Source organism: Syzygium oleosum, unplaced genomic scaffold (assembly GCF_021117445.2).
Source record: "Syzygium oleosum isolate NSW1041296 unplaced genomic scaffold, Sole_v2.1 Sole_v2.22, whole genome shotgun sequence".
In the NCBI taxonomy this organism is placed as follows: Eukaryota; Viridiplantae; Streptophyta; class Magnoliopsida; order Myrtales; family Myrtaceae; genus Syzygium; species Syzygium oleosum.
The window spans coordinates 5946314-5970940 of NW_026607506.1; the positions used below are offsets into that span (position 1 = coordinate 5946314).

At 41.1% G+C, this 24627-nt stretch overlaps 2 protein-coding genes across 3 annotated transcripts; one reads left to right on the forward strand and one right to left on the reverse strand.

The window, feature by feature from the left end:
- Positions 1-12799: 12799 nt before the first annotated feature.
- Positions 12800-16279, forward strand: LOC115689377 (uncharacterized). Of its 2 annotated transcripts, XM_056321180.1 has the most exons (8): positions 12800-12924; positions 13200-13339; positions 14454-14560; positions 14677-14718; positions 14797-14884; positions 15211-15310; positions 15719-15822; positions 15986-16279. In XM_056321180.1, exons 2-8 carry the CDS (start codon positions 13209-13211, stop codon positions 16107-16109), a joined length of 696 nt encoding a protein of 231 aa, XP_056177155.1. In that variant the 5' UTR covers positions 12800-12924; positions 13200-13208; the 3' UTR covers positions 16110-16279. The 2 variants fall into 2 exon arrangements, with proteins under 2 accessions (XP_056177155.1, XP_030471257.1); XM_030615397.2 differs by lacking the exon at positions 12800-12924 and having other exon boundaries at positions 13183-13339; positions 15214-15310.
- A 1015-nt stretch (positions 16280-17294) lies between these two features.
- On the reverse strand, positions 17295-20411 carry LOC115689375 (uncharacterized). The gene is made up of 2 exons (XM_056321179.1): positions 18230-20411; positions 17295-17738 (listed from the first exon to the last, which is right to left on the reverse strand). Exons 1-2 carry the CDS (start codon positions 20105-20107, stop codon positions 17640-17642), a joined length of 1977 nt encoding a protein of 658 aa, XP_056177154.1. The 5' UTR covers positions 20108-20411; the 3' UTR covers positions 17295-17639.
- Between the last annotated feature and the right edge of the window lie 4216 nt (positions 20412-24627).

Consider the following 24627-nt stretch of genomic DNA (forward strand, 5'->3'; position numbering starts at 1 on the left):
TTTTTTTTATTATAGTCAGCGAGAGTCATCGGATCTCACCAGTCACTAGGTGAGGGCTACTACCCTCGCTAGCAGCCGGCGAGTGCCTCACCCAGACCATTGTGGTCGTGGGCCAGGATAGCCTTGCCATGGCCTCACTTGTTGCAAGTGAGGCCACCTTCACTTGCAATCGACAAGGTTGTGTCGCCCAGTGGCTAGCAAGCTCCGGCGACCCTTGCTAGCCATAGTGAAAAAAAGGGGAAAAAATTAATTAAAAAAAATCAAAAAGATATTATAAATTCTTTTTTAAAAAACTATCCATGTTAGCACCAGTTGTGCTGTGGACGGCCACTATCTATGTCAGCGATTTCCGGCCAAATTTGGCAGGACAGACTGCATTGGCTAATAATCAAAAGATCTAAGGCTAAATTGGCCAAATTTAAAAGTTTATGACCGAATTGACACAAATGCATTGGGTTTAAGACTTTTTTTGGTAATTATCTTGAAACTCTACTAATAACCCATGGACCAAAATGGTGTGTTCATTAGAAATCAATGGTGAGAGGGGAGCTTACAATATGAAATATTTCTAGTCAAATATTCATTTTCAAGTTTGAGCCGAAAGAGCTTTTGCTTTGACACGTACCCCCAAATAAAAACAAAATACAAAAAGATATCGTGACGAAAATGACAAGATAAATTAGAATGAACGTTTCTTGTATGACCAAAATTTGACCTTCCACCGGTTGCAACTAGGTGCAACGTGTGCAGAATGCGAGAGAGATTTCTCTCTCTCTCTCTCTCTCTCTCTCTATTTTATTTTATTTTCGGGGGTGACACATCTCTTTCTTTTCATTTTTTTAATTTAATAAATGTCATTATCGTTAGGCTTCGAAAACGATGACGTGGCATCGATTGGGTGTTTTCATCTTCTATCCACACCACACCCTTTGGATTCACTCAAAATCCAAAAGACGTATCGTGAAGTTTCATCCCTTCTTTTGGATTGCTTGGTGCTGTTGGTGTGTCCACCACCGCATGTCATTTAGGGCCAAATCATCGATGGATTCGGCCACCCTCTTTTATTAGCTGAAAATCCTCTCTAATTCACCAAATTTTCTTCTTTTTCACAAATAAAAGAAGAAGAAGAAATTAAACCCTTTAGTCATCACGTCAAATAGCGATGTTTAACGATCGATTTTCGAGAATTGTCCCGAAGGGCGAAATGGCGAGGCATCCCTTCCTTGACCTCGGATAAAAGTGTGAGGACAGGGGCATTATCGGATTCGGGAGTCGACGGCTTTCGATAAATGATAACGATTCGAATGGAGCATTCGGAAAGGGAAGGATATGTTTGCTAGCGTAATAGTGTGAGGAAGTACACTTGATTGTCAAGAAGCCCTTCGCACCTTTATAGTGTTAAGTATGGAAAGATATGAAAAGCGTCTTTCGGCTGTCGGCTCATAACGAAAGACATACCCCTTCCTTCAAAACTACAAAGTTACATACCTCACTTCAATAGAATAGTCTACCCATTTACAACTTTGACATTTCACTTTCCAAAAATAACTAACCCTTTCCAGTACAAACCCATAACCCGCCACACCACCCTACCGCACCCTAAACCCTAACCATCTTAGCCGACCACCGCCGCCAATGCCCTTCGCCATTGATGCCGAAGTCCCAAGCTTACCGTCATCCATTGGAGACGTCAATGTTGATGTCCGTGGCCATGTGTGATCATTGGGAGCCCCATCTCTTTCTTAATTAGCCTCAGTCGGGGTTGTGCCATGGTAGTGCTAGCCTCGAATAGAGGCTGGTGCTCTCCCTCAGGCCATGGCCGACCTATGATTAAGGTTGTAAGCCTCGTCGTGGCCATGGACGACCTTGACAGGGTCATGAGCTGTTGGTGGCCATGGATAGACTTCGTCCATGGAGGTTAGGGAGTTTCATAGTGAAAATAGAGAGAGACGAGAGATTGCAATAGATAAAAGAGAGAGGGAGATGCACAGTGATTAGAGAGGGAATGGTGTCGACAACGGCAATCACGGCAGGGCGTTCAATGTGTTGGAAATATGGGATAAATTGATGGGTGAATGAATGAGAAATTGATGCTCAAAGAACACCCTTGAGTTGGAAGTGGGAAGAGGAAAAACACTATTCCCACATCGGAAAAGAAAGAAGGCTATGGAGTGCTTTATATACAGTTACACTTATTTGAAGTGGTAATTATCATAGCACAAACTCTCTGCCTCGCGCGCAGGCGCAGGGGGGGTGCAAATCCGACGCCCGACAAGTTGAAACTTGGGCGCGTACACGATTGCAGGACCGAAAAGTGGGCCTCGCGACGAGCTCAATTTTGCCTTCTGATTTATATTTTCAACTCAAACTGTTACGAATTTCGTAACGTGCGGCAGATTTAATCTACAGTTATTCCCATGCGTATTGATTTTATAACGGCAGAATTAATCGTCCGTTATTTGTATTGATTTTATAACGGCAGATTTAATCGTCCGTTATTCGTATTGATTTTTTAACGACAGATTTAATCGGCCGTTATTATTCCCGAAATGCTCTCCCCTGCGTTCTATTTTTATCGAAATCATTCTTCCTCTGTTTTTACACGCTCTCTGCATTTGCACTGTTGTTCGGTAGTGTTCATTTCGAGTTTGTTCAAGTTCGCCGGAAGCTTGGAAGTGTCGTGCTCTCTTCTTCGCTGTCAACCATTGTATCCTGGGAGACAGACGTTCACGAAACCTCGGTCGCGTACTAGAGGGAGCGAATCTGTTTTAAGGAAACTGTGTCAAACACAGGCCTCGGTATTCATTTGTATCGATTCCAACTTTGTTATTGCAAATTCGTTTCTTTACGATACTGTATTGTTTGTAATATTTATGCTAATGCCGATTTGAATTTTCGAAACAATCTTAAAACAGATTCGTGCTTTTACAAATTCAAATGGCTACTGGTAAAGAAGTCGTGGATGTGGCTGCCGGAAACGATGGTGTCGATGTGGCTGCTGACAACATCGCCAAAAACTCTGCCTATGCCTCAGCTGTCCAACTGCCTGCCTCATCCTCTGTTCCTTCTGCTGTTTCTGTCCACCATGGTGAGAAACCTGAAAAGTTCGACGGATCGAACTTTAAAAGGTGGCAGCAAAGATGCTGTTTTATTTAACAACCTTGAATCTTGCGAGATTCTTGACTGAGGAAGCTCCTAAGTTATCCAATGGAGAAACGGATAAGCAAGTCTTCAACGCTGTTGAAGCATGGAAGCACTCTGACTTCCTGTGTCGGAACTATGTCATGAATGGCCTACATGACTCATTGTACAATGTCTATTGTGCAAAAACGACGGCAAAGGAGTTATGGGAAGCCTTGGACCGAAAATATAAAACAGAGGATGCCGGAGCAAAGAAATTTGTTGTCGGTCGATTCCTTGATTATAAGATGGTGGACTTTAAAACTGTGATCAGTCAAGTGCAAGAAATTCAAGTGATCTTACATGAAATTCTGGCTGAGGTAATGATCTTGAGTGAAACCTTCCAAGTGGCTGCTATTATTGAAAAGCTACCTCCTGGGTGGAAGGATTTCAAGAACTATCTCAAGCATAAGCGAAAGGAAATGAACCTGGAAGAGCTGATTGTTAGATTTCGAATTGAAGAAGACAATAGAGGATTTGAACGCAAAGGGTTCAATCCTACTACAGCTAAGGCAAATGTTGTGGAGCTTAGGCAAGGCCACAAGAACAAGAAGATTGCCAAGCCAAAGTTGGGACCAAAAGGAGGAGTTTCCAAGAACAAGTTTCAAGGAAAATGCTTCAACTGTGGTAAAATGGGGCATAGATCTATGGAATGCAGACTTCCGAAGAAGAAGAATTATGAGACAAATATTGTGAGTGGCATCGCTCAAGACGTGTCAAACATAAACCTTTCTGCAATGGTTTCTGAAGTAAACTTAGTTGGGTCCAATCCGAAGGAATGGTGGATTGACACTGGTGCTACTAGGCACATATGCTCCAATAAGGACCTGTTCACAAATCTTGAACCAATTAATGGGGAAAAGGTTTTTATGGGAAACTCTGCCTATTCTGCTGTCGAAGGCCAAGGGAAGGTGTTGCTGAAGATGACCTCAGGAAAAGAGCTGACTCTAAACAATGTTCTTTATGTGCCAGAAATCCGAAAGAACTTGGTTTCTGGGTCTCTGTTGAACAAGCATGGATTTCGTATGGTATTTGAGTCAGATAAAGTTATTTTGTCTAAATCCGAAATGTATGTGGGGAAGGGATATGTAACTGATGGGCTTTTTAAGCTCAATGTAATGACAATTATCAATAAAGATAATAAGTCTTCCGTTTATTTGCTTGAGTCTTCCAATTTATGGCATGGTAGACTAGGACACGTTAATTATGATACATTGCGTAGATTAATTAACTTGGAACATATACCTTCATTTCAAATTGATTCAAAACATAAATGTGAAATTTGTGTTGAGGCAAAATTAACGAGATCATCATTTCAAACAATTGAAAGAAACACCGAACCCCTTGAATTAATTCATAGTGATGTTTGCGATTTGAAATTCGTACAAACGAGAGGTGGTAATAAATATTTTATTACCTTTATCGATGATAACACTAAATACTGTTATGTGTATTTGCTTAAAAGCAAAGATGAAGCCTTAGAGAAATTTATTCTCTATAAGAATGAAGTTGAAAATCAACTTAATAAGAGAATTAAAAGATTGAGAAGTGATAGAGGTGGCGAGTACGAAGTACCAATTGGTGAATTCTGTGCACAACACGGAATTATACATGAAATAACTGCGTCTTACTCTCCTTAATCAAATGGTGTTGCTGAACGTAAAAACCGCACATTGAAAGAAATGATGAACGCGATATTACTAAATTCAGGTTTGCCTCAAAATATGTGGGGAGAAGCTATATTGTCAAGCAATTACCTTTTAAATAAGGTACCTCGAAAGAAAGAGGATAAAACCCCTTATGAGTTATGGAAAGGTAGGAGACCATCCTACAAACACTTGCGAGTGTGGGGGTGTCTTGCAAAAGTGGCGGTTCCAACACCAAAGAAGACAAAGATAGGTCCTAAAACAGTGGACTGTATCTTTATAGGCTATGCACATAACAGTAATGCATATCGATTTCTTGTACATGAATCTAAAATTCCAGATATACACAAGAATACGATCATGGAATCTAGGAATGCATCATTCTTTGAAAATGTATTTCCTTGTAAATCCAATGATGGATCAAGTTCATCTAAACGAAAGAATGAAACTATGAATGAAGAAAGTCACGATTCGGCTCATGAAATTCATGACTCAGATCATGAACTAGAACCGAGACGTAGCAAAAGAGCAAGAGTGGAAAAATCTTTTGGAAATGATTTTCTAACTTATTTGTTAGAAAAGGAACCATTAAATTATGCAGAAGCTGTAAATTCTTCTGAGGGACCTCTTTGGAAAGAAGCAATAAAAAGTGAAGTTGATTCTATTTTGCAGAATCATACTTGGGAGCTAGTGAATCTTCCTCCTGGTTGTAAGCCTTTAAAGTCCAAATGGATTTTTAAAAGGAAAATGAAAGCAGATGGCTCTGTTGATAAGTACAAAGCCAGACTTGTGATCAAAGGATACAAACAACGAGAAGGCTTAGATTACTTCGATACTTATTCTCCTGTGACGAGAATAACTTCCATTAGGATGATACTTGCAATTGCAGCATTGTGAAATCTCGAAGTACATCAAATGGATGTAAAAACAGCTTTCCTAAATGGTGATTTGGATGAAGAAATCTACATGGAACAACCTGAGGGTTTTATAGTTCCAGGACAAGAAAGGAAAGTCTGTAAATTGGTGAAATCATTGTATGGCCTAAAACAAGCACCAAAGCAGTGGCATGAAAAGTTTGATAATGCAATGATTACCAATGGTTTTAAGATCAATGAATGTGATAAATGTGTCTACATTAAAGAGACGACAAATGGCTATGTCATTTTGTGTCTTTACGTAGATGACATACTAATTGTTGGTAGTGATGATAAAATGATCAAATCTACCAAGTATATGTTGAATTCAAGATTTGACATGAAAGATATGGGACCTCACTGATATGATTTTAGGAATTAAAATCACAAGAACATCAGAAGGTCTTATTTTAAACCAGTCACACTATGTGGACAAGATTCTTGAAAAATTCAACATGAATGATTCTGGTATTGCTAGAACACCATTAGACAATAGTCTTCATCTTTCCAAGAATAGAGGAGAGGGTATTTCTCAAGTAGAGTACTCTAGAGTTGTTGGAAGTCTAATGTACTTAATGAGTTGTACTAGACCAGACATTGCCTATACGGTTGGTAAATTAAGTAGATATACAAGCAATCCGAGTGCTGACCATTGGAAAGCAATAGTGAGAGTATTCAGGTACTTACGATATACTCGGAATTATGGCCTGCATTATACCAGATACTGATGTGGACATCGAACCCTATCGAGGAGGAGGTGCTAGGGACCTGTTATTCTATCCGCTAGGCCCGATCACTCGAGCGAGAGCGAAGGAATTCAAACAAGCTGTCGGTATCATGGTTCAAGATATTTGGAATGGAGACAATCTGGATTCGAGACTTGAAGATTCTGAAGCTCCTTGGCGCAACATGATTACTCTTGGTCCAGCGAATTCCGAAGGAGCTTAGAATTGACGAACACCGAATTGGCTCAAATTTGGATGGACGCTTGGAAACGGGCCGCTGATCAATACTCACTACTTTAGTAGTGACTGATGATGTTTTTTAGCGATTTGGAGTCGTTTAGATGAACTTTTAGGCCTTTTTCCATTTTTGGACGAATTTTAGCAATTAAGGTTATTTTTGTAATTTTAATCCTAGTAGGATTAGGATTAGGGTTAGCACCCTATATAAGGTTGCTTATAGATTTCTAAGAGAGGAGACATAATTTTATAGAGAGAAGTTTTCTTCTTGAGTTTTTTTGAGGACTAGATCTTATCAAGGCTCCCTTGTGGCGATCGAATTAAACTTATCGAGCAAGATCGCGAATTCTCTTGTTCGTGGCGTTATAGCGTGGATTGGTTGACACAGGTTCGTCAACAGGTCGCGTTCATACCGATATTACCAATCACAGGTTCGATTGGGGGTTGAGGTCAGCAATTCGTAACTCATAGATCTTCGTAGAACGATCATCTTCCGCACATATTCATATCAGATACCCAGCTGTTCTGGAAGGATATAGTGATGCGAACTGGATATCTGATATAAAAGACTCAAAATCTACTAGTGGATATGTATTCACACTAGCAGGAGCAGCCGTATCTTGGAAATCCTATAAACAAACTGTTATAGCCGATCCACAATGGAATCCGAATTTATAGCATTAGATAAATGTGGTGAAGATTGAATGGCTACGCCATTTCTTAGAGGATATTCCAAAATGGCAAAAACCTGTGCCACCAATAAGTATACATTGTGATAGTCAATCTGCGATTGGAAGAGCACAGAGTAATATGTATAATGGTAAGTCTAGACATATACGTCGTAGACATAATACCATTAGACAACTACTCTCAACAGGAATTATCTCTATTGACTACGTAAAGTCAAGGGATAATATTGCGGATCCGCTAACCAAAGGGTTAAACAGAGAGTTAGTTGAGAAATCAACAAGAGGAATGGGACTGAAGCCCATGAAAGAATAAGTTGGTATAAAGGAAACCCAACCTAGTTGACTGGAGATCCCAAGATCTAGGTTCAAAGGGACAACCTAATTATATAAACTTAGTGATGTCACTGTGGGGGGTTATCCCTAAAACCATTCCTATATAAAATAACAGTGATATTGTAATGGAAAGGATAGCATTTTGCTTTAATGATTCTTAAGTGGAGTAAACAAATTACTCAAAATTAAGTAATCACCTATGTGAGAGAGAAGTGGGGCCGCTTCAAACGAGAATTATTTAAGGGCTAAATTCTTTAGAAACTCTTGCAGAACCAGGTTGATGTTCATGGCCAAAACGAACATAACTATAAGAACTGAACAAACGTTTAGATGATTCCTGTGTGAAGTGTATGGTTCATTTACATAAGAAAACTGGACAGTTCAAGGACATCATGTCTACTGGACAACTAGTAAAGTAAATATACTTTCACAAGGGAAGGTTCAAAGGGTAATACCTACCTATCCTATGCAGGTTTCAATTGTTGAACACTATCACGGAGTCAAAACTAAAATAATTTTCATTCATGTGGGGGATTGTTGGAAATATGGGATAAATTGATGGGTGAATGAATGAGAAATTGATGCTCAAAGAACACCCTTGAGTTGGAAGTGGGAAGAGGAAAAACACTATTCCCACATCGGAAAAGAAAGAAGGCTATGGAGTGCTTTATATACAGTTACACTTATTTGAAGTGGTAATTATCATAGCACAAACTCTCTGCCTCGCGCGCAGGCGCAGGGGGGGTGCAAATCCGACGCCCGACAAGTTGAAACTTGGGTGCGAGCGCACATCCCGCGTACACGATTGCAGGACCGAAAAGTGGGCCTCGCGACGAGCCCAATTTTGCCTTCTGATTTATTTTTTCAACTCAAACTGTTACGAATTTCGTAATGTGCGGCAGATTTAATCCACAGTTATTCCCATGCGTATTGATTTTATAACGGCAGAATTAATCGTCCGTTATTTGTATTGATTTTATAACGGCAGAATTAATCGTCCGTTATTCGTATTGATTTTATAACGGCAGATTTAATCGTCCGTTATTTGTATTGATTTTTTAACGACAGATTTAATCGGCTGTTATTATTCCCGAAATGCTCTCCCCTGCGTTCTATTTTTATCGAAATCATTCTTCCTCTGTTTTTACACGCTCTCTGCATTTGCACTGTTTTTCGGTAGTGTTCATTTCGAGTTTGTTCAAGTTCGCCGGAAGCTTGGAAGTGCCGTGCTCTCTTCTTCGCTGTCAACCGTTGTATCCTGGGAGACAGACGTTCACGAAACCTCGGTCGCGTACTGGAGGGAGCGAATCTGTTTTAAGGAAACTGTGTCAAACACAGGCCTCGGTATTCATTTGTATCGATTCCAACTTTGTTATTGCAATTTCGTTTCTTTACGATACTGTATTGTTTGTAATATTTATGCTAATGCCGATTTGAATTTTCGAAATACAATGTTGGATAATAGAGTGTGTGGAATAGTTCTCTCATCTAATCACACTTTATATTAGAAATCTAATGCTAAATTACGTCAAAAGGCGCCTCTTGTGGGGTAATTGCAATTTTTATTAATAATTTAGGAACGCTCTTCTCATGTTCGGTGCATAACGATTCATTCTTACCCCATTCGCCATCTTAGAAGTTTGCCGGGAGCTACTCCTTCTCTAGGCCTTTTGCCCCGGGGATCACTTCCCGCCTTTATTTGATTGGGTCATTACAAGTAGGAAAGTTTGCTAGTTTGCAGAGATTTTGTTTAGAGGTAACTATTTGGCATTCCTACAAAGAGAAGTTGGAAGTGGTCATTGGTTGAAAAGTGACGCAGATTTTTTTATATTTTTACTTTAAACTTTTGTTTTGGTCTAAAATTTTCAGAGATGGAAACTATCTTGGATAACATAAACATGAACTGATTCTCTTAATGGAATACCTTCGATAATCATTCAGTGCAATACGCATTAGGCATGCGGTCCAGTGATAAGGAAATTGGGGGGTTGGGACGCCAGTTTCATAGGTGTGAGGTTTGACTCTTGCCCTCTACAAAGAAGTTGAGCACAAATTCGAGAGAGAGAGGAAGGATAGTTAGAAATAGGACAGGTCAATTCCATGCCTTAAAAAAATACGATTTTATTTTTACCATAGCAAAGGTAATTTTCTCAAAGGATACCCTCAGGTTTGGGGCCTCATGCCCCTCGTAATTATTCTGTCATTAAAGGGGAGATACCATGGACCTATGAGATTAGTCGAGCTAGGAGGTGCACATCTCCACGACCATGAAAAAAGATGGTACAACTATAAAAGCTATAGTGAGGCCATGCTCACTCGAAATGTAATAAAAATTAACCCCTAATAAGTTAGTTGAGTTACTTAGAACTTTGTTTAGATGTGGCAGATCCATATTCGTTTAAAAGTAACATGGAGGCTACACCCACAAGGAGTGAGCAACCGGGCTAGTTCACATTGGGACCAGTTCGATTCTTGAGTAGAAAAAATGGGAATCGACCTTGACTGGTTCGGACCCCGGTTCTATACCCTAAACCGGTCAGTTCTACCCGGGAAGCGAATCGGTTTTTGAACAAATGTGAATGAATAAAGAGGTGATAGGTAAAGGTTTTAGAGATGGAAAGATGGGTGTCCTCGTTCGGGCATTTGACATCATTCTTGCTCCAATGCCTCTCTCATCTGGACCAGCATGCATAAGCTCACATCTCTACGATAGAATAAATAGAGCAGAACTAGAAGATTTAACGGCACGGGTTATGAATTCACAACCAATTGTCAACATTTCAATTTGTTGAAATATTATCTTATATCGCTCAACAATGAGTTCTATATTATTTTTACATTTACGTGGTCTCCCTCTACCTAATAGTTTAAGCTTTTGAGTTGAACTTCCTAACATGATATCAGAGCCAGTGCTATTCCTTTCACGTATGCATGTCCACCCTTCACCGGTCAAATTTCTCGTGCCGCTCATAATCCATCTTGTACGTGAGAGGGGATGTTGAAATATTATCTCACATCGTTTGACAATGTGTCACATATGATTTTGTTGGTGTTTAAACTCCAAACTTCGGCATCCCCACCCCACCTTTCCAACCACTGGACCCGATGCCTCGTTGGCACTTTCTAACACGGTTGATCAACATTACCACCACGCAATTATGCACGGTCCTCCTTTAGTTTCGCGAATGCTTCGTCATTATGCTTGAAGACATTGGGACTGTTGTTGCTAGACCAATGTCTTTGAGAATGTCGGCATATGTTGCTGAATAATTCTTGCTTGACGCTGAGATAATCCATTAAGGGAACACCAGATATACAGAAAAGGCGGCGAATGCAGCTGCTCCAGGGAAATATTTGATTGTGCTGATTCCAATGTCCACTTGTCGCAGTGCACCAGTTTGGATTCACTGTATCTAGAGAATCGATGGTCAAGAAATCATCTTTCTTTTGTAGCATAGAGTTTGGCTATTCCTTTCATTGTAGCCTTGACAACTCACTGTTTTTAACTAGCAAGTCTGAGCAAATTCAGTGGAACAAAGTCATATGCATCATGAAACGAAAGATGGCCAGTTTTTGTGCTGCACTAGTTGATCCTCTTTGATATGTTATTATGAAACGAAAGATGGGCCCGGTTCAAGGGTCAATAGGTTTGATTTTCAGTTTCAAAATTTAGGAATTGACCCTAATAGAGTTAGTGCCGGGTTTTTTTGGTCTAGAACTTACCTATCCCGAAACCGATCATCTTTGACACCTAACTACCATGGGCTGGCAATTCTTTGGTTGTGGAATAGCCTGTGCGGCGCTTGGTGAACCAATTTCACTAGGCCAACCTTCCTTCTATAGTTGTTCCTAATAACAGTATAGTGAATAACATCCTCGTATCGGATCGTACCATGCCCAACTTAGCTCGGGCATCCAGTCCCTTGAGCAAGACACGCAAAACGCTTTAGACACAATAATTGATTTCGGCCTGCCATGACCTCGTCAGAAGAGTTACATCAGCTCCTGACAAGTTTGTGCACGGGAGGCCAATAACGCCTTCAGAGCTTCTAAGAGTATATTTATTCTAACCTATAACTCCTAGCACAAACCACCCTGATGTCACTCTCACGAGCCAGTTATATCATCCCATCTGCATCACTCACTCTTCACCTCGACGGCACTAAGCTCCACTCACAAAGGTACGAGAGTATAGGAGAATCACAGTTCGTGACACAACCGTACGAGTAAAACTTTAACTCATCCATGTGCATGAAGCGATTTGCGTGCATTTAGTAGGATTATTCAAGTCGAAAGATGGTTCACTGGCTCCTTTGGCAATGTCAACCTCAACCCCCGCGGCATCTTCACGGACGGAGTGCTCGGCGGGTCGAAAGGCACACCAAGGTCGATAGGCTCATCACTTCGAGAGCTGCCGTTTGTTACCTCGATGCCGACTCATCACTTCCCGGGGGTTCAGTTGCTTACCTATCAAAGGGGTACGTGAGTTGGGTTCAGAATGTCGTGACGCGAACATCTCAACTTCTTCTTCTTCTTCTTCTTTTTGTTGGTGTTTCCCCCTTAGTGAAGTTGCACATCTTGCACCTCCCTCCATCTGCCGGGCCCAGCTAACCAGATTTTTTTGCCTATTCGAACCCCGGTTAAGTTAAGCCCAGCGGCCCGGGCCCATCTCGGAGCGCCCATCGCTTTCCCGGGTTCCATCCATCCGTGTCGGCCGGACATGCAGCGCCGGGCCCATCTCGGAGCCCCATCGCTATCCCGGGTTTCCCATCTATCCGTGTCGGCCGCATAACCAGCGTAAGGGCAACCCCGGCCGAGCTAAGGACACAACTATCCTCGTATCCAAACGGCCTCCCTTCTCTCTTCCATCTTATTTCCCAAACACGCAAGCCCCCCTTCTCTCTCTCGCTCGCTCGCTCGCTCGTTCGCTGTGAAGAAGTCAAGGGGGCGATTTCCAAGTCGAGGGCTTTCGCCGAAGGTGAGCGAAACCCTAATTGCCGATCCTTCTCGTCGTTGCGATTCGGATTTGGTTTGGATCACGTTGTGGGCGGTGGGTATCCTCGCTGTGTTTTTTCTCCCTTCTTCTGTCGTGATTTCTGTCCTGGGGCTCTCGATCTTCTTGTTTTCGTGTGAAGTTTTTGGGCGGCTGTCGTCTTCTCGGCGGTGTTTTCCGATCTGGGACGTGACGGAATCGGTGCGTGTCGTTCAATTTGGGTTCTTGATTTGCCCGCTGTTCGTGCCCCGATCGGTTCTTGATTTCTGGAACGGGATTTGTCGTGGTTTGCGCGGTTCGAACTTGTGAAACTGTGGCTTCTCGTCGACTTGCCTGTGTTGTTGTGAATGTTTTGCTGAGACCCTTTTGAACTTGTGAAGTTTTTTTTTTATTTTTTATTTTATGTGTGCGCTATTTTGTTTGTGATAGTGTGATATGGTTCTCAAGTGTTTTCAGTTGTATTCTGAGATTATCGGGTTTAGCTAGGGATCATGACGACTGCTGCCAGACCGACCTGGGCACCTGCAAAAGGTGGAAATGAGCAAGGGGGTACCCGGATATTTGGTCCTTCGCAGAAATACTCATCCAGAGACCTTGCTGCTCACACGAATCTAAAACCCAGGTATGTGTTATTTGCCACTTCCTGTCTTTACCGATGAAATGATCATTTCTTGGTCTCTGGAAGCAACCACCTTTGACAGGTGTTACCTGTGTCTTTCGTGCAAAGAAATCCGTTAGCTTTCTGATTTCGTGCGACATTTAACTGTGAAAATTAGGGAATTATGTGGTGCCCTGGAATTTTATGTTTGTTAGAAAGGCATGGCAAATAGGATCGAGTGTTACGTTTTCAGATCCATCTTTTGCTTGAACAGAATGGCGGGTTGATGTAAATTTTTTCTTTCTTTTGGTTTCTTGCTGAAAGGCAACTGCTATTTCCTTATCCTTTGAAAACTCTTTTTAGCTATTTTTTTGTCTTTTTCTTGCTTTGATGTTCTCTTTCTAAGCTTCTGGAGTGAACAATCGTCTAAATTTTTGCATCAATGGGAGGCATCCTTAATCCTTATGTAAAGAAACTAAGAAATGAAAGCAAAGGCACTTAGATGGCTGATACTGTGAACCTACTGTAGACCGTGAGGACCTGGATAGAATAGATGTGCCCTATGGAGAGGTTTAGGACCTTATGAGGAGTATATTTTTGGTGGCAAGAGCTGCATGCTTAGCCTGATTGAGCTGAATAATTGGTTGAGTGTGCATTTGTGAAGGCTTTTAGGCCCCCTCTCCTACTTCTCTTACAAAATGGTGTATTTGGCAGTATAAGTGATGTGCTTAGCGGTACTTGTGGCCTTGGTAACCTTCCTATGTGTTGAAAGTAGAGGCTTGTGCGATCTTTTATGCGTCAAAGGTTTTTATGTGTTTTGTGGTATCTCTTAGCTAGTGTAAGTGACGAGCTGCATGCTTACGGCCTTGCTAAAGAGAAAATACATCCACATGGAGACCTGAGTGATCTTGAATACGTTACAAGTTTTCATGTGTTTAGAGGTAGAAGGAGAGCTTTGTTTGTTTTCAAATGATAGTGGAACGAGTACACACCTTGTTAAGGTTATCTTACTCATGCAGTTTTATTTGAAATGCATTCATGCATTTTTTTTTTTTTTTGGATTTAGTTTGAAATTGAATGATTCCTTATGTTCAATTTTGAGGGTTCCTTTCAACTTATTAGCATCTCTATTAAACAGGAGGGATGGACAAGACACCCATGAAGAGTTGCAGAAGAGGAACCTAAGAGACGAGCTTGAAGAGCGTGAACGCAGGCATTTCTCGTCAAAGGACAAGTCCTACATCGGTATCTACTCGTTAAACTTGTTTTCATGCATGTATTTTGTTGGATGTTGCATTTCTTTCCATTTTTCACTGCCATGTATTGAGATACTGTGATTTGTTCTCAATTTGTTGCATTAGATGATAGAGATCGCCGGAAAGGAGGGCAGCTTCTCTTGGAAGGTTAGTAGTTGCTTCCCTATTTTCATGATATAATGCCGTGCTTTATATGATATTCACTTGTGAATTTGTGATCAATAGGATCAAAGAGGGAAGTGGAAGATCGCATTGTTCCCCGCACAGTGGATGCAGATGATTCCGATGTGGATGTCAAAAGTGATGATGAAAGGTGGTTGCTATTTTGAGTTACTTTTGTCTACACATCATCATTTGCTGCCTTCTTGGGTCCTTTCAATCATTTGGAGTTGATTACACAATGTAATTGAAGCAGAAAACTGGCATGATTAGATTAGATCCAATTTTTTTTAGCACTAATTCTCTAGTACTTGTGGAACTTGGTGCAAAAGGAATGCTGTGCAGTAGTTTCGTGGTATGAAAATTGACTGTTTGTTCGCTTTCTGGTGGATCTCACATCTATTTTGAGCATTGCCATCTTGTTTTGTTTGAAATGGACTGCCTACTCAACTTTTACTGAGGAACATTCGTTGCTTTCAGCAGCGATGACGATGACGACGACGACGAGGATGACACTGAAGCTCTTTTGGCTGAGCTTGAACAAATAAAGAAAGAAAGAGCAGAGGAGAAGCTTCGGAAGGTTAGTTTGCATCTTTAGATTCCATCTTCTGCCTGCTAGAATTATTTTTTGCTTGTACGTTCATATCCCGGATCTCTTCGCTTCATAATTTACAAGAACCTATGCACGCATGTTTACTGTTACTTGCAAAATTATATTGGGGACGTGGAATTTTCGTAGTATTTCTCTGTGATTTGTGAGTTATTAATCATGAAAAAACTTAAACAATAAAGAAAATAGTGCACGAAACATGTGGAAGTTAAGAAATCAGTGGAGTTTAGAGAACTTAAGCAAAAACTCAGATGGTCAATTTCGTGAGAGATCACTCCTCAAATCTCTCATTTTATGGGTAGTATAGATAACTATCAGCTGCCTGTGCCACTTGTCACTATCAGTAATAACAACCGATGTTTCCTTACACTCTTTCAGGAAAGACAGCAGAAGGAAGAAGAACTTAAAATCAAAGAAGCAGAGCTTCTTCGTGGAAATCCTTTGCTAAATAATCCTACTACTTCTTTCAATGTGAAAAGGAGGTGTGTGACCTGAACTTTTTTATTGTTTTTATTCCAAAAAGAAAGTTAAATTCATTTGAATTGTTGATAGTCAAGCAACAAAGGATTGATCAATATATACGTGATATCTAGGACTTTCAGTGATGCATCTCTTACGGTTGTTCTTTCCCCTTGATTGTTTCAGGTGGGATGATGATGTGGTCTTCAAGAATCAGGCCCGTGGTGAAACCAAGGCTCCTAAGCGCTTCGTTAATGACACCATCAGAAATGACTTCCACCGTAAATTCTTGCAGAGATACATGAAGTAGTCGTTTAAAGCTAGAGAGCTTCTAGCAAAGGAATGTACCTTATGTGAGAACTTGCAAATAGTTTGTTTTTGGATTTTTTTGTGCAAGCAGCAATCTGAAGTCTGATTTTCAGATCTGAATTTACCTTTTCACCGCACTTCTTAATCCTGGAATATGTTATTCTTAGTAAATGCGTTATATCTTCAAAAGCAAGCTGCAAAATTCATTCTTTTGTTGCATGAGCGGGAACTGCCTATGGAGAAGGCGAATTTTGAGACCATCAGGATGAAACACGTCAACACCTTTGTTACTCGGGTGTCGATAATGTTCCCGGCATTCCATCTTATTTGCTAAATTTCATGGCGGTTGCATTGTTGCAACTAGTTATGTCAGAGTGCAGCTACAATGTAGTATGGCTACAAAAAATGTCCAAAATATCTGATGTTGTGCGTCTCGAGGCGTACCGAAATCGCATCTGGACGTGCTACTTGCTGCTTCTTGTTGTGAATGTTGTACTCAGGACGAAAGATGGGGGTGGTGGTCGCCGTCTGAAGGCTTAAATTAAAAGTGAGCCTTGAGCTTTTGAAGAGTAGTTTAGCTTTTGAGTTGTTCTGCAATCACTGGACCTATCAAGCCCCACTGATTACAACATGTGTCTGTTGGTTTTCTTCACTCCGTCACTTTCTACCAAGGCTGCTAAGCAAGCAAGAGTTGCAAGTCAAAATGGCATTAAGCTTTAAGAAGACGTCGAAGGATACGTTAAGCTACCATTAAGCTATCATTTGCAGCTGTCACATGAAAGTTGACCTCCCATGAGGTATGCCCAACTTGGCGAAGTTGGTTATCGAAGACTGAGCTCATCGATTTCTTCTATTTGTGGAGTCACTCTTTACAGGCTGAAGCGCAGAGTTTCTTCATTGAGCCTCTTTTGTCCCTCTTCCCCTTTTGGCCATTTTGATTCAAAATTGAGATTTTCGTGGACTTTGATGTGCTCGAATTTAGTGAGGTTAACCCACAGCCATCGATTTCATCACTTGAAGAAAAACCCAGTACGCAATGTCCGTTTTGCTCTTCGACTTTGCTCTGAAGAAGCTGATACTTTGAAACTCAATTGGCAAAAATTGCTTGGCAGGCCATCCAGGTATAGTCATAAATTAAAAATTCTTCATACTCCAACAAGAGGGGAATGAATAGGAGACCAAGAAGAACGACAAAACCACAGAAAACTATATTTACTCCAATTTCCAATATAAGCATCATGATCTCTTGATAATGGATACAGAGAAATGTACAATCACGTTACAAGTTGCAACAAGCTATGAACAAAAAACTATTACAGAGAACCATCTAAAAGAAGAAAAACAAGCTTCACCTCAAGACGGATCGCCCATCAATTACAACTCACAAACAAATGACAATAAATAAACCATACCGACAGAATTGACTTCTAGATGCAGTATATCCTTTCCTATTAGCTCAATCTCGATAAAGAAGCTCCCCACGTGATTGCAAACAAAAATTCAAGCATCGCAGAGAGTTGGATCAGGTATTCTAATCATGCTTTTCCTTTGGTTTGTCTAGAACAAATTCGGCGTACAAATCCTTTAGAGCAATCACGACAGTGGTTATGAGAGGGCCCATGATAGCACCCTGTAAAAGTGAGGATTCAACGACATTAGTGCCAAATATAGAATATATATCGTGAAGAGAGAAATAATTTCACCGTGTGCCCGTTCGTTTGAGGGTTAACAACGCACTGATGAGGCAAAGGCATCACCTAATAGCCATGCAGAAAGAGTTGCTAACTTGGCATTTTCTATGGACAGAATTTTTTCTTGGAGTATCTGGTGCTCTTAGACGATAGAGGAAGCCATGCGAATAAGGAAATAGCAGATCTTGAAGTATATAAGCAACTCAGGTGAAAGAAAATGATCTCGCAAGAATTTTAGCAGTCATAAACCCTTAAATTCCCCAGTATGGTCTGACTACATGATGCATCCTAAAAGGATGACAAGTAAAGACAGCTTCACTAGATGATAACAGGACTCTGAAGTGAACCACGCATGCCAATAGAGATGCAGGTACATTCCCATATAGTGAAAGAGGAGGAAAAGGAAGATGAGTAATGATTTAACAACTACCTCAAATGCTGAAGGGAACAATGTCATTCCACCAATAATGCTAAGCCCAGTGAGATATGCACTATAACCAGGTACGTCCTCCTGAATCTCAGATGCACCATAATCCATGAGAACAAGATGAATAATGGACAACGTGATTGCCAGTATGTATCTTCCTTCAAGGACCAATTGTAATGCTGCAGGAATTGTTGCAAACCAAGATGGGAAGATGGGCAATAGAGCGCTAAAAAATGCAAGAACAGTGCATCCATACAAGAAATGGATTTTATACAGCCTAAACAAAAGCCAGGTGAGACATCCTTGAATGAAAGCAATCTCAACCGTTGCCAGAAGAACACCTGATATAGCTTTGTCAAGAACTTCGACACACCTAACCCTCGACGAATTTGGCATTGGCAGCATACCCATTGCTTGCTCCGTAACCCCTCCAGATTCTGCCGTGATGAGGTAATACAAGACCGAGAAGAACACCACTGTTTGGGACACGAAATTGAAGACCTCGGTTGCTCCATAGATGATGGAGTTCCCAATAGAAAACAGGAGTTTCGTCCCGCCTCCTACAACTGAGGCACTACTTGCAAAAACACTTTGCAGAACATCCTTTCCTTGAACAGCTAAGCCCTTTGCCTTCTCAACCAAATCTTCTCTTGTGATTAGCAATTCCCTGAGCAGGGCATCTACTTCAGTATATATCTGTCCCCACTCGCGTTTACTAAACTGTTGGCGGATACTAAGAAATTTCTCGGTGTACGGAGATGGGGCCATTAGAGATGTGGACTGCTCCGAAGAGCCAGCTGATGGACTAATCACAAAGTGCTTAATCCCCGTGACAAGCTCAGTCATGTTGTATTGCATTGCCAAGCTATCTATCTGGTCCGACACAGTCGCATAGAGCACAGTAGTATATTTATCGACCATCCCAGGCACATCATTCTCATCCATCCACTGCTTCACGCCGATCTTCTCCGCATAATTACTCTCTTCCACGTGAGACTTCAATGAAATTACAGCATCCTTCCCTTCCAAACCAATTTTATAAGAGAAGAACATCACTCCGGTCAAAAATCCCATGATCATGCCGACAATCAGCCCAATTGCGATGATGGTCTTCAACCTCTTCAATATACCCCTAGTGAAAAACGCACTCATTGCGCTGCGACGGAAACTGCTACTTCTAATCGACGACACAGCAGACAACGTGGCGTCCACATTCTTCGAGCTAAACAAGAAGCCTAACGCAAGAATAGCTACAGACCCACCAGCGCCGATCCACTCATACGCAATTATGAAGACCCCAAACGACACTAGCCACCGGAGCAACTTCGAGAACCTACTCCTCTTCCGCCGTAATCGGTCGGATTTCGGTTTCTTAAGGAAAACCCTGTAACAAACTTCCTTAATATCCACGAGGGTGCCTATGAAAGCCCTAAAGATAGCAACAGGGACAGCAAGCAGAGTCTCAGTGAGGCCTAATTCGAGAGGCTCAGACCAAAATGCGACAAGGGTCTCTTGTATACCTCTCAAAGGGATCGAGCACAGAATGGCCCACTGAATTGGCCTCAGATACTCTTGCAACAGCTTGCATATGCCATAGAGAACGAAGATGGTGAATGCGAGGCCAAAGTGGGCCATGGCTATGTAGAGGGCGAGCTTTACCTGGGGATCGTCGGAGAGCGAGTTCTCGTGACCCGGCTCGCCGGAGGAGGAAGCCGCGGGGGGAGGGGGCGCCGCGTGGGCCGGGGCGGGCGGCGCGTGGGGCTCGGGGGGCGGGGCCGGCTTGCGGACGGAGGCCGATCGGAACATGTCTTGCCAGGGGAGAGGGCAAGAGGAGTTGGATTCGGGTTCTGAATTCGGGTCCTTGTACGGTACAAGCTCCATTTCCCTCTCTATATTGTTGGGTAAGTGGAGATGCGGGATTTTCAGGGGAAAACGTTGGAGCTTTTTCAGGAACCAGATCCAATGCTAGCTCGACACCAGCAACGCATGCATAAAGTTTGGATTTTTAAGAACTTTGAACAGAGAGAAATAGAGGGAGATAGAGAGAAAGAGAGAGAGAGAGAGAGTCTTGACAGGAAACTTAATGGAAGATGGCAACTAAGGAAGAAATTGTCTGTGGTGTCAGAATCAGAAGAAGAAGAAGACTCCTGGAAGCAGAATGACTTTCGACATCATCTGGGCGGAGGTCACCCTATTAAAATCAACGTGGGGACTTCGAATATTAAAAAAAATAAAATCAAGTGGCATTAAATAAATATAAACTAGGGATAAGTGCATTCAAAGTCCTAAAACTTATCACGAAAGTGCAATTGAATCCTAAAACTTTCAAAAAGTGCAAACAAGTCCTAAAACTTGTCACGAAAGTGCACTTGAGTCCTAAAATTTTAAAAAAGTGCAAACAAGTCCTAAAACTTGATAAATTGGTTCAATCAAGTCCTTCCATTAATTGTACTTTTTGAAAGTTTTAGGACTTGTTTGCATTTTTGTGACAAGTTTTAGGACTTATTTGCACTTTCGTGACAAGTTTTAGGACTTATTTGCACTTTTTGAAAGTTTTAGGACTCAAGTGCACTTTCATGATAAGTTTTAGGACTTATTTGCACTTTTTGAAAGTTTTAGAACTCAATTGCACTTTTGTGATAAGTTTTAGGACTTCTTGTGCACTTATCCCTATAAATTACTTAACGGATTGATCAGAATCTTCTATTAGTTGAGCCAGTCTCTTTGGGAAACTTTGTCAAGAATCTACAATTGCAGAGATTTTAGATTTCTGAAAACTGTAACATTTTCTTTAGATATCTGTCTTAAGCAATGCTTTGAGGTATTTGTGAATAGCCAAGACAGCAATCATGTTTCCTGTTTTTCCCCCCTTCATCACTTGAGAAACAGCAAGCACAGCAGCCACATGAATGTCGCTGTTAGAAATATTAAAATTGTTTTTGTCATTAATACAAACTTGATCTTCAAGGTGATACAAACTTGGTCCTCAAATTTGATACAAACTTGGTCCTCAAGTTTGACAAACTTGGTATTCAAGAAAATTTCCTTAGGAGTAGTATAAATAAGTTGTCCCCTCCCTATTTGTGTAAGTGTGTGTGAAAAGCCATATAAAGAGAGAGTTGTGAGAAAAAGCTTATAGAACTAAGGTTGTATTCCTCTGTGTAAAGCCTGTGCAAAAGGCATTTTGAATATTACTCTCTCTCGTTTGTGTATCTGTGTGCTTCTCACCAAAATCATCAAAGTTTGTCTATATCCTTTTTGGTTCCTACAATTGGTATCAGAGCCAGCAATTGCATCCACAAGTTCCGTTCAATTACAACTTCCAAAATTGAACGGAAAGAATTTCAACAACTGGTTTGTCTAGATGAAGGTTCTTTTCAAATCCCAAGATTTGTGGAACCTGGTGGAGAATGGCTACACCGAAGTAGCCGATGCTGAAGCATTCGAAGCTTTAAGAAAGGAGGAGAAAGACTCTTTGGTGGAATTTCGGAAGAAAGATCAGAAAGCATTATATGCGATCTTTCAAGCCGTGGATGAAACGATATTTGAAAAAATATCGAGTGCAGAGACCACGAAAGAAGCGTGTGATATTTTGCAAAAATCCTACAAAGGCGATGATCATGTTAGGCGGGTGCGGCTCCAAACACTTCAAGGAGATTTCGAGTCTTTACGCATGAATGACTCTGAATCTATCTCGTCGTACTTTGATCGTGTGCAAACCATCATTAACCAATTGAAGGTTAATGGTGAAGAACTCCAAGATGTTCGAGTTATAGAAAAAATCTTAAGGTCTTTGACTGAGAGATTTGACTACGTTATTGCGGCGATCGAAGAAAACCAAGATATATTAACCATGACGTTAGAGCAGTTGATGGGTTCATTATGCTCGCATGAGCAAAGAATGAATCAGAAGTCCATCGGTTCGAATCCCAAGCAAGCATTGCAGAGTCAGGTCGCTCACTCAAATCAAGGAAGCCATCATGGTGCCCGAGGTCGTGGAGGTGCCCGAGGTAGAGGTGGAAATTCGAATTCCACGGGAAGGTATAAAACATGTGACAAATCAAAGGTCAAGTGTTTTAAGTGTAATAGATTCGGACATTATAAATCCGAATGCCGAGCAAGCATGGGGCATGAGTAGCCAGAACGTGTACATGCTGTCGATGCTAATGAAAACGTGGTGTTAGCATGCAAAACGGATGACTCGAGTACCATGGATGCCAATATTTGGTATATCTCGATACCGGGTGCAGTAATTGTAGGGTTCATCAACGAAAAACAACGCAGTGGAATATAGAACCCTAGACAGGATCCATGTGTATATTGAAATCGGAAAGGAATTTCGATACGTACCTTTTGCAGATCGAAGATAAATCAGCAACTGATTGTGTCTGGATGAGCGCCCCAAGTGTTGCGCCTCTATCGGTATCCACACACACGAACGGAATTCTCCAACGATCCACGTGCTAGCAAAAGATCTTGAAGTTCCTTTTTCTTGAACGCCTTTTGCTTTTCGATATTCTGTCGAAAAAACCCTAGACAGAGAACGATTCTCCATCTATTTATACAGCCTCATTATCTAGCGGAATTAAAAGAAGTGGACCGGGCTATTTGGGCCCGCTAAACTGTCCACCTTCAATCGTATGTTTAATCGTTATCTCATAACGCGTACGACCGTATAGATAATTTAAATAGGAGAATAAATTAAAATCTACTTCTTAAGTAGATCAAGGCGCATAGACAATATTAAGTCCGTTCGCTATTGTGTGCGACCCTGTAGGTTCACTAAACATTAGCAGTGTGCTCAAAACTCTTTTTGGCCCACAAGTCATAAGCGGTCTCTAGCAAAACATTATGACTACCTAAGTATAGCGAAGATCGATTTTCCGACACAACCTAATCCACAACTAATATTAGAGTATCAACCTTGATTGATTCTTAGGGCAGACCACTAACAGTAATCACATGTGTGGCCGAAAGGAGCTATTCTCACAATTAGACGAGACAGTTCGTGGTGAAGTCAACTTCGGGAATAAATCAAAAATTCCTGTTTTGGGCAAAGGTAACATTGATATCAAATCAAAAAATGGTACTCATGTTACTATTGCAGACGTTTACTTTGTACTAGGACTTTTCTGGAATTTGCTTAGTGTTGGGCAACTTTCCAAAAAAGGTCATAAAGTTAATATTGACAATTGAGTTTGCACTATCAGAGGTGTAAATAATAAGTTGATCACAACGGCGTAGATGACGAAGAACCGGATATTCCCTCTGTCCCTTCAGATGAATACTCTGTTGAGCTTTCAAGCGATGGCAAAAGATAGCAAGTGGCTGTGGCATCTTCGATTCGATCATCTAAATTTTCGTGGACTAAAATTACTTGTCCAGAAAAAGATGGTGACCGGCATGCCTTTGATTGACTGTCCAAATCGTCCATGCGAAGGATGTCTTGTTGGAAAACAGCATCGAGAATCCTTTCCAGTTGGAAACGCTAGAAGAGCCAAGCAGCCTTTGGAGTTAGTACATACAGATATATGTGGCCCTGTTGAGGTGGAATCAGTTGGATAAAAAAGATACATGCTAATTTTTGTCGATGATTTTTCCAGAAAAACATGGGTATATTTCTTAAGAGAAAAATCAGAAGCTTTTGGCAAATTTAAAGAATTTAAAGTTTATGTTGAAAAACATAGTGGCTTTAATCTAAAGACATTGAGATCGGATAGAGGTGGAGAATTTACTTCTAATGAATTGGACAAATACTGTAAAATTCATGGAGTAAAACATCAGTTGACTGCTAGCTATACTCCTCAACAAAATGGTATAGCAGAAAGAAAGAATAGACCGATTTTTGAAATGGCAAGGAGTATGCTAAAGTCTAAAGATTTACCAAAGAAGTTTTGGGCAGAAGCCGTTGCTTGTGCTGTATTTATGCTAAATAGGTGTCCAACAAGGAGTGTTCTTGGAAGAACCCCATAAGAGGCTTGGAGCAGCAACAAGCCAGATGTTTCGTTCCTACGAGTATTTGGGTGCGTGGCATATCCCCATATACCAAATGAACGGAGGAAGAAGTTGGATGACAAAAGCGAGAAGTGCATCTTCATTGGCTACAGCGACACAACTAAAGGTTATAAGCTGTATAATCCAGTCACTAAAAAGGTAATCATCAGCAAGGATGTCCAGTTTTTAGAAGATGAAGCCGGGGACTGGAACCAAAAAGTTAACCAGAAAAACATTACCATCGAAGATGAATCATTGGAGGGCGATGCAGAAAAACCTCTATTATCTTCGACTAGTGGTGCATCTTTTTCATCATCTTCGACTGGTGGTGCATTTTCTTCCCCAACAGCAGCTTTAGAACCACCATTACGTCGTTCACAGCAACTGCGAGAGACTCCAGCAAAATT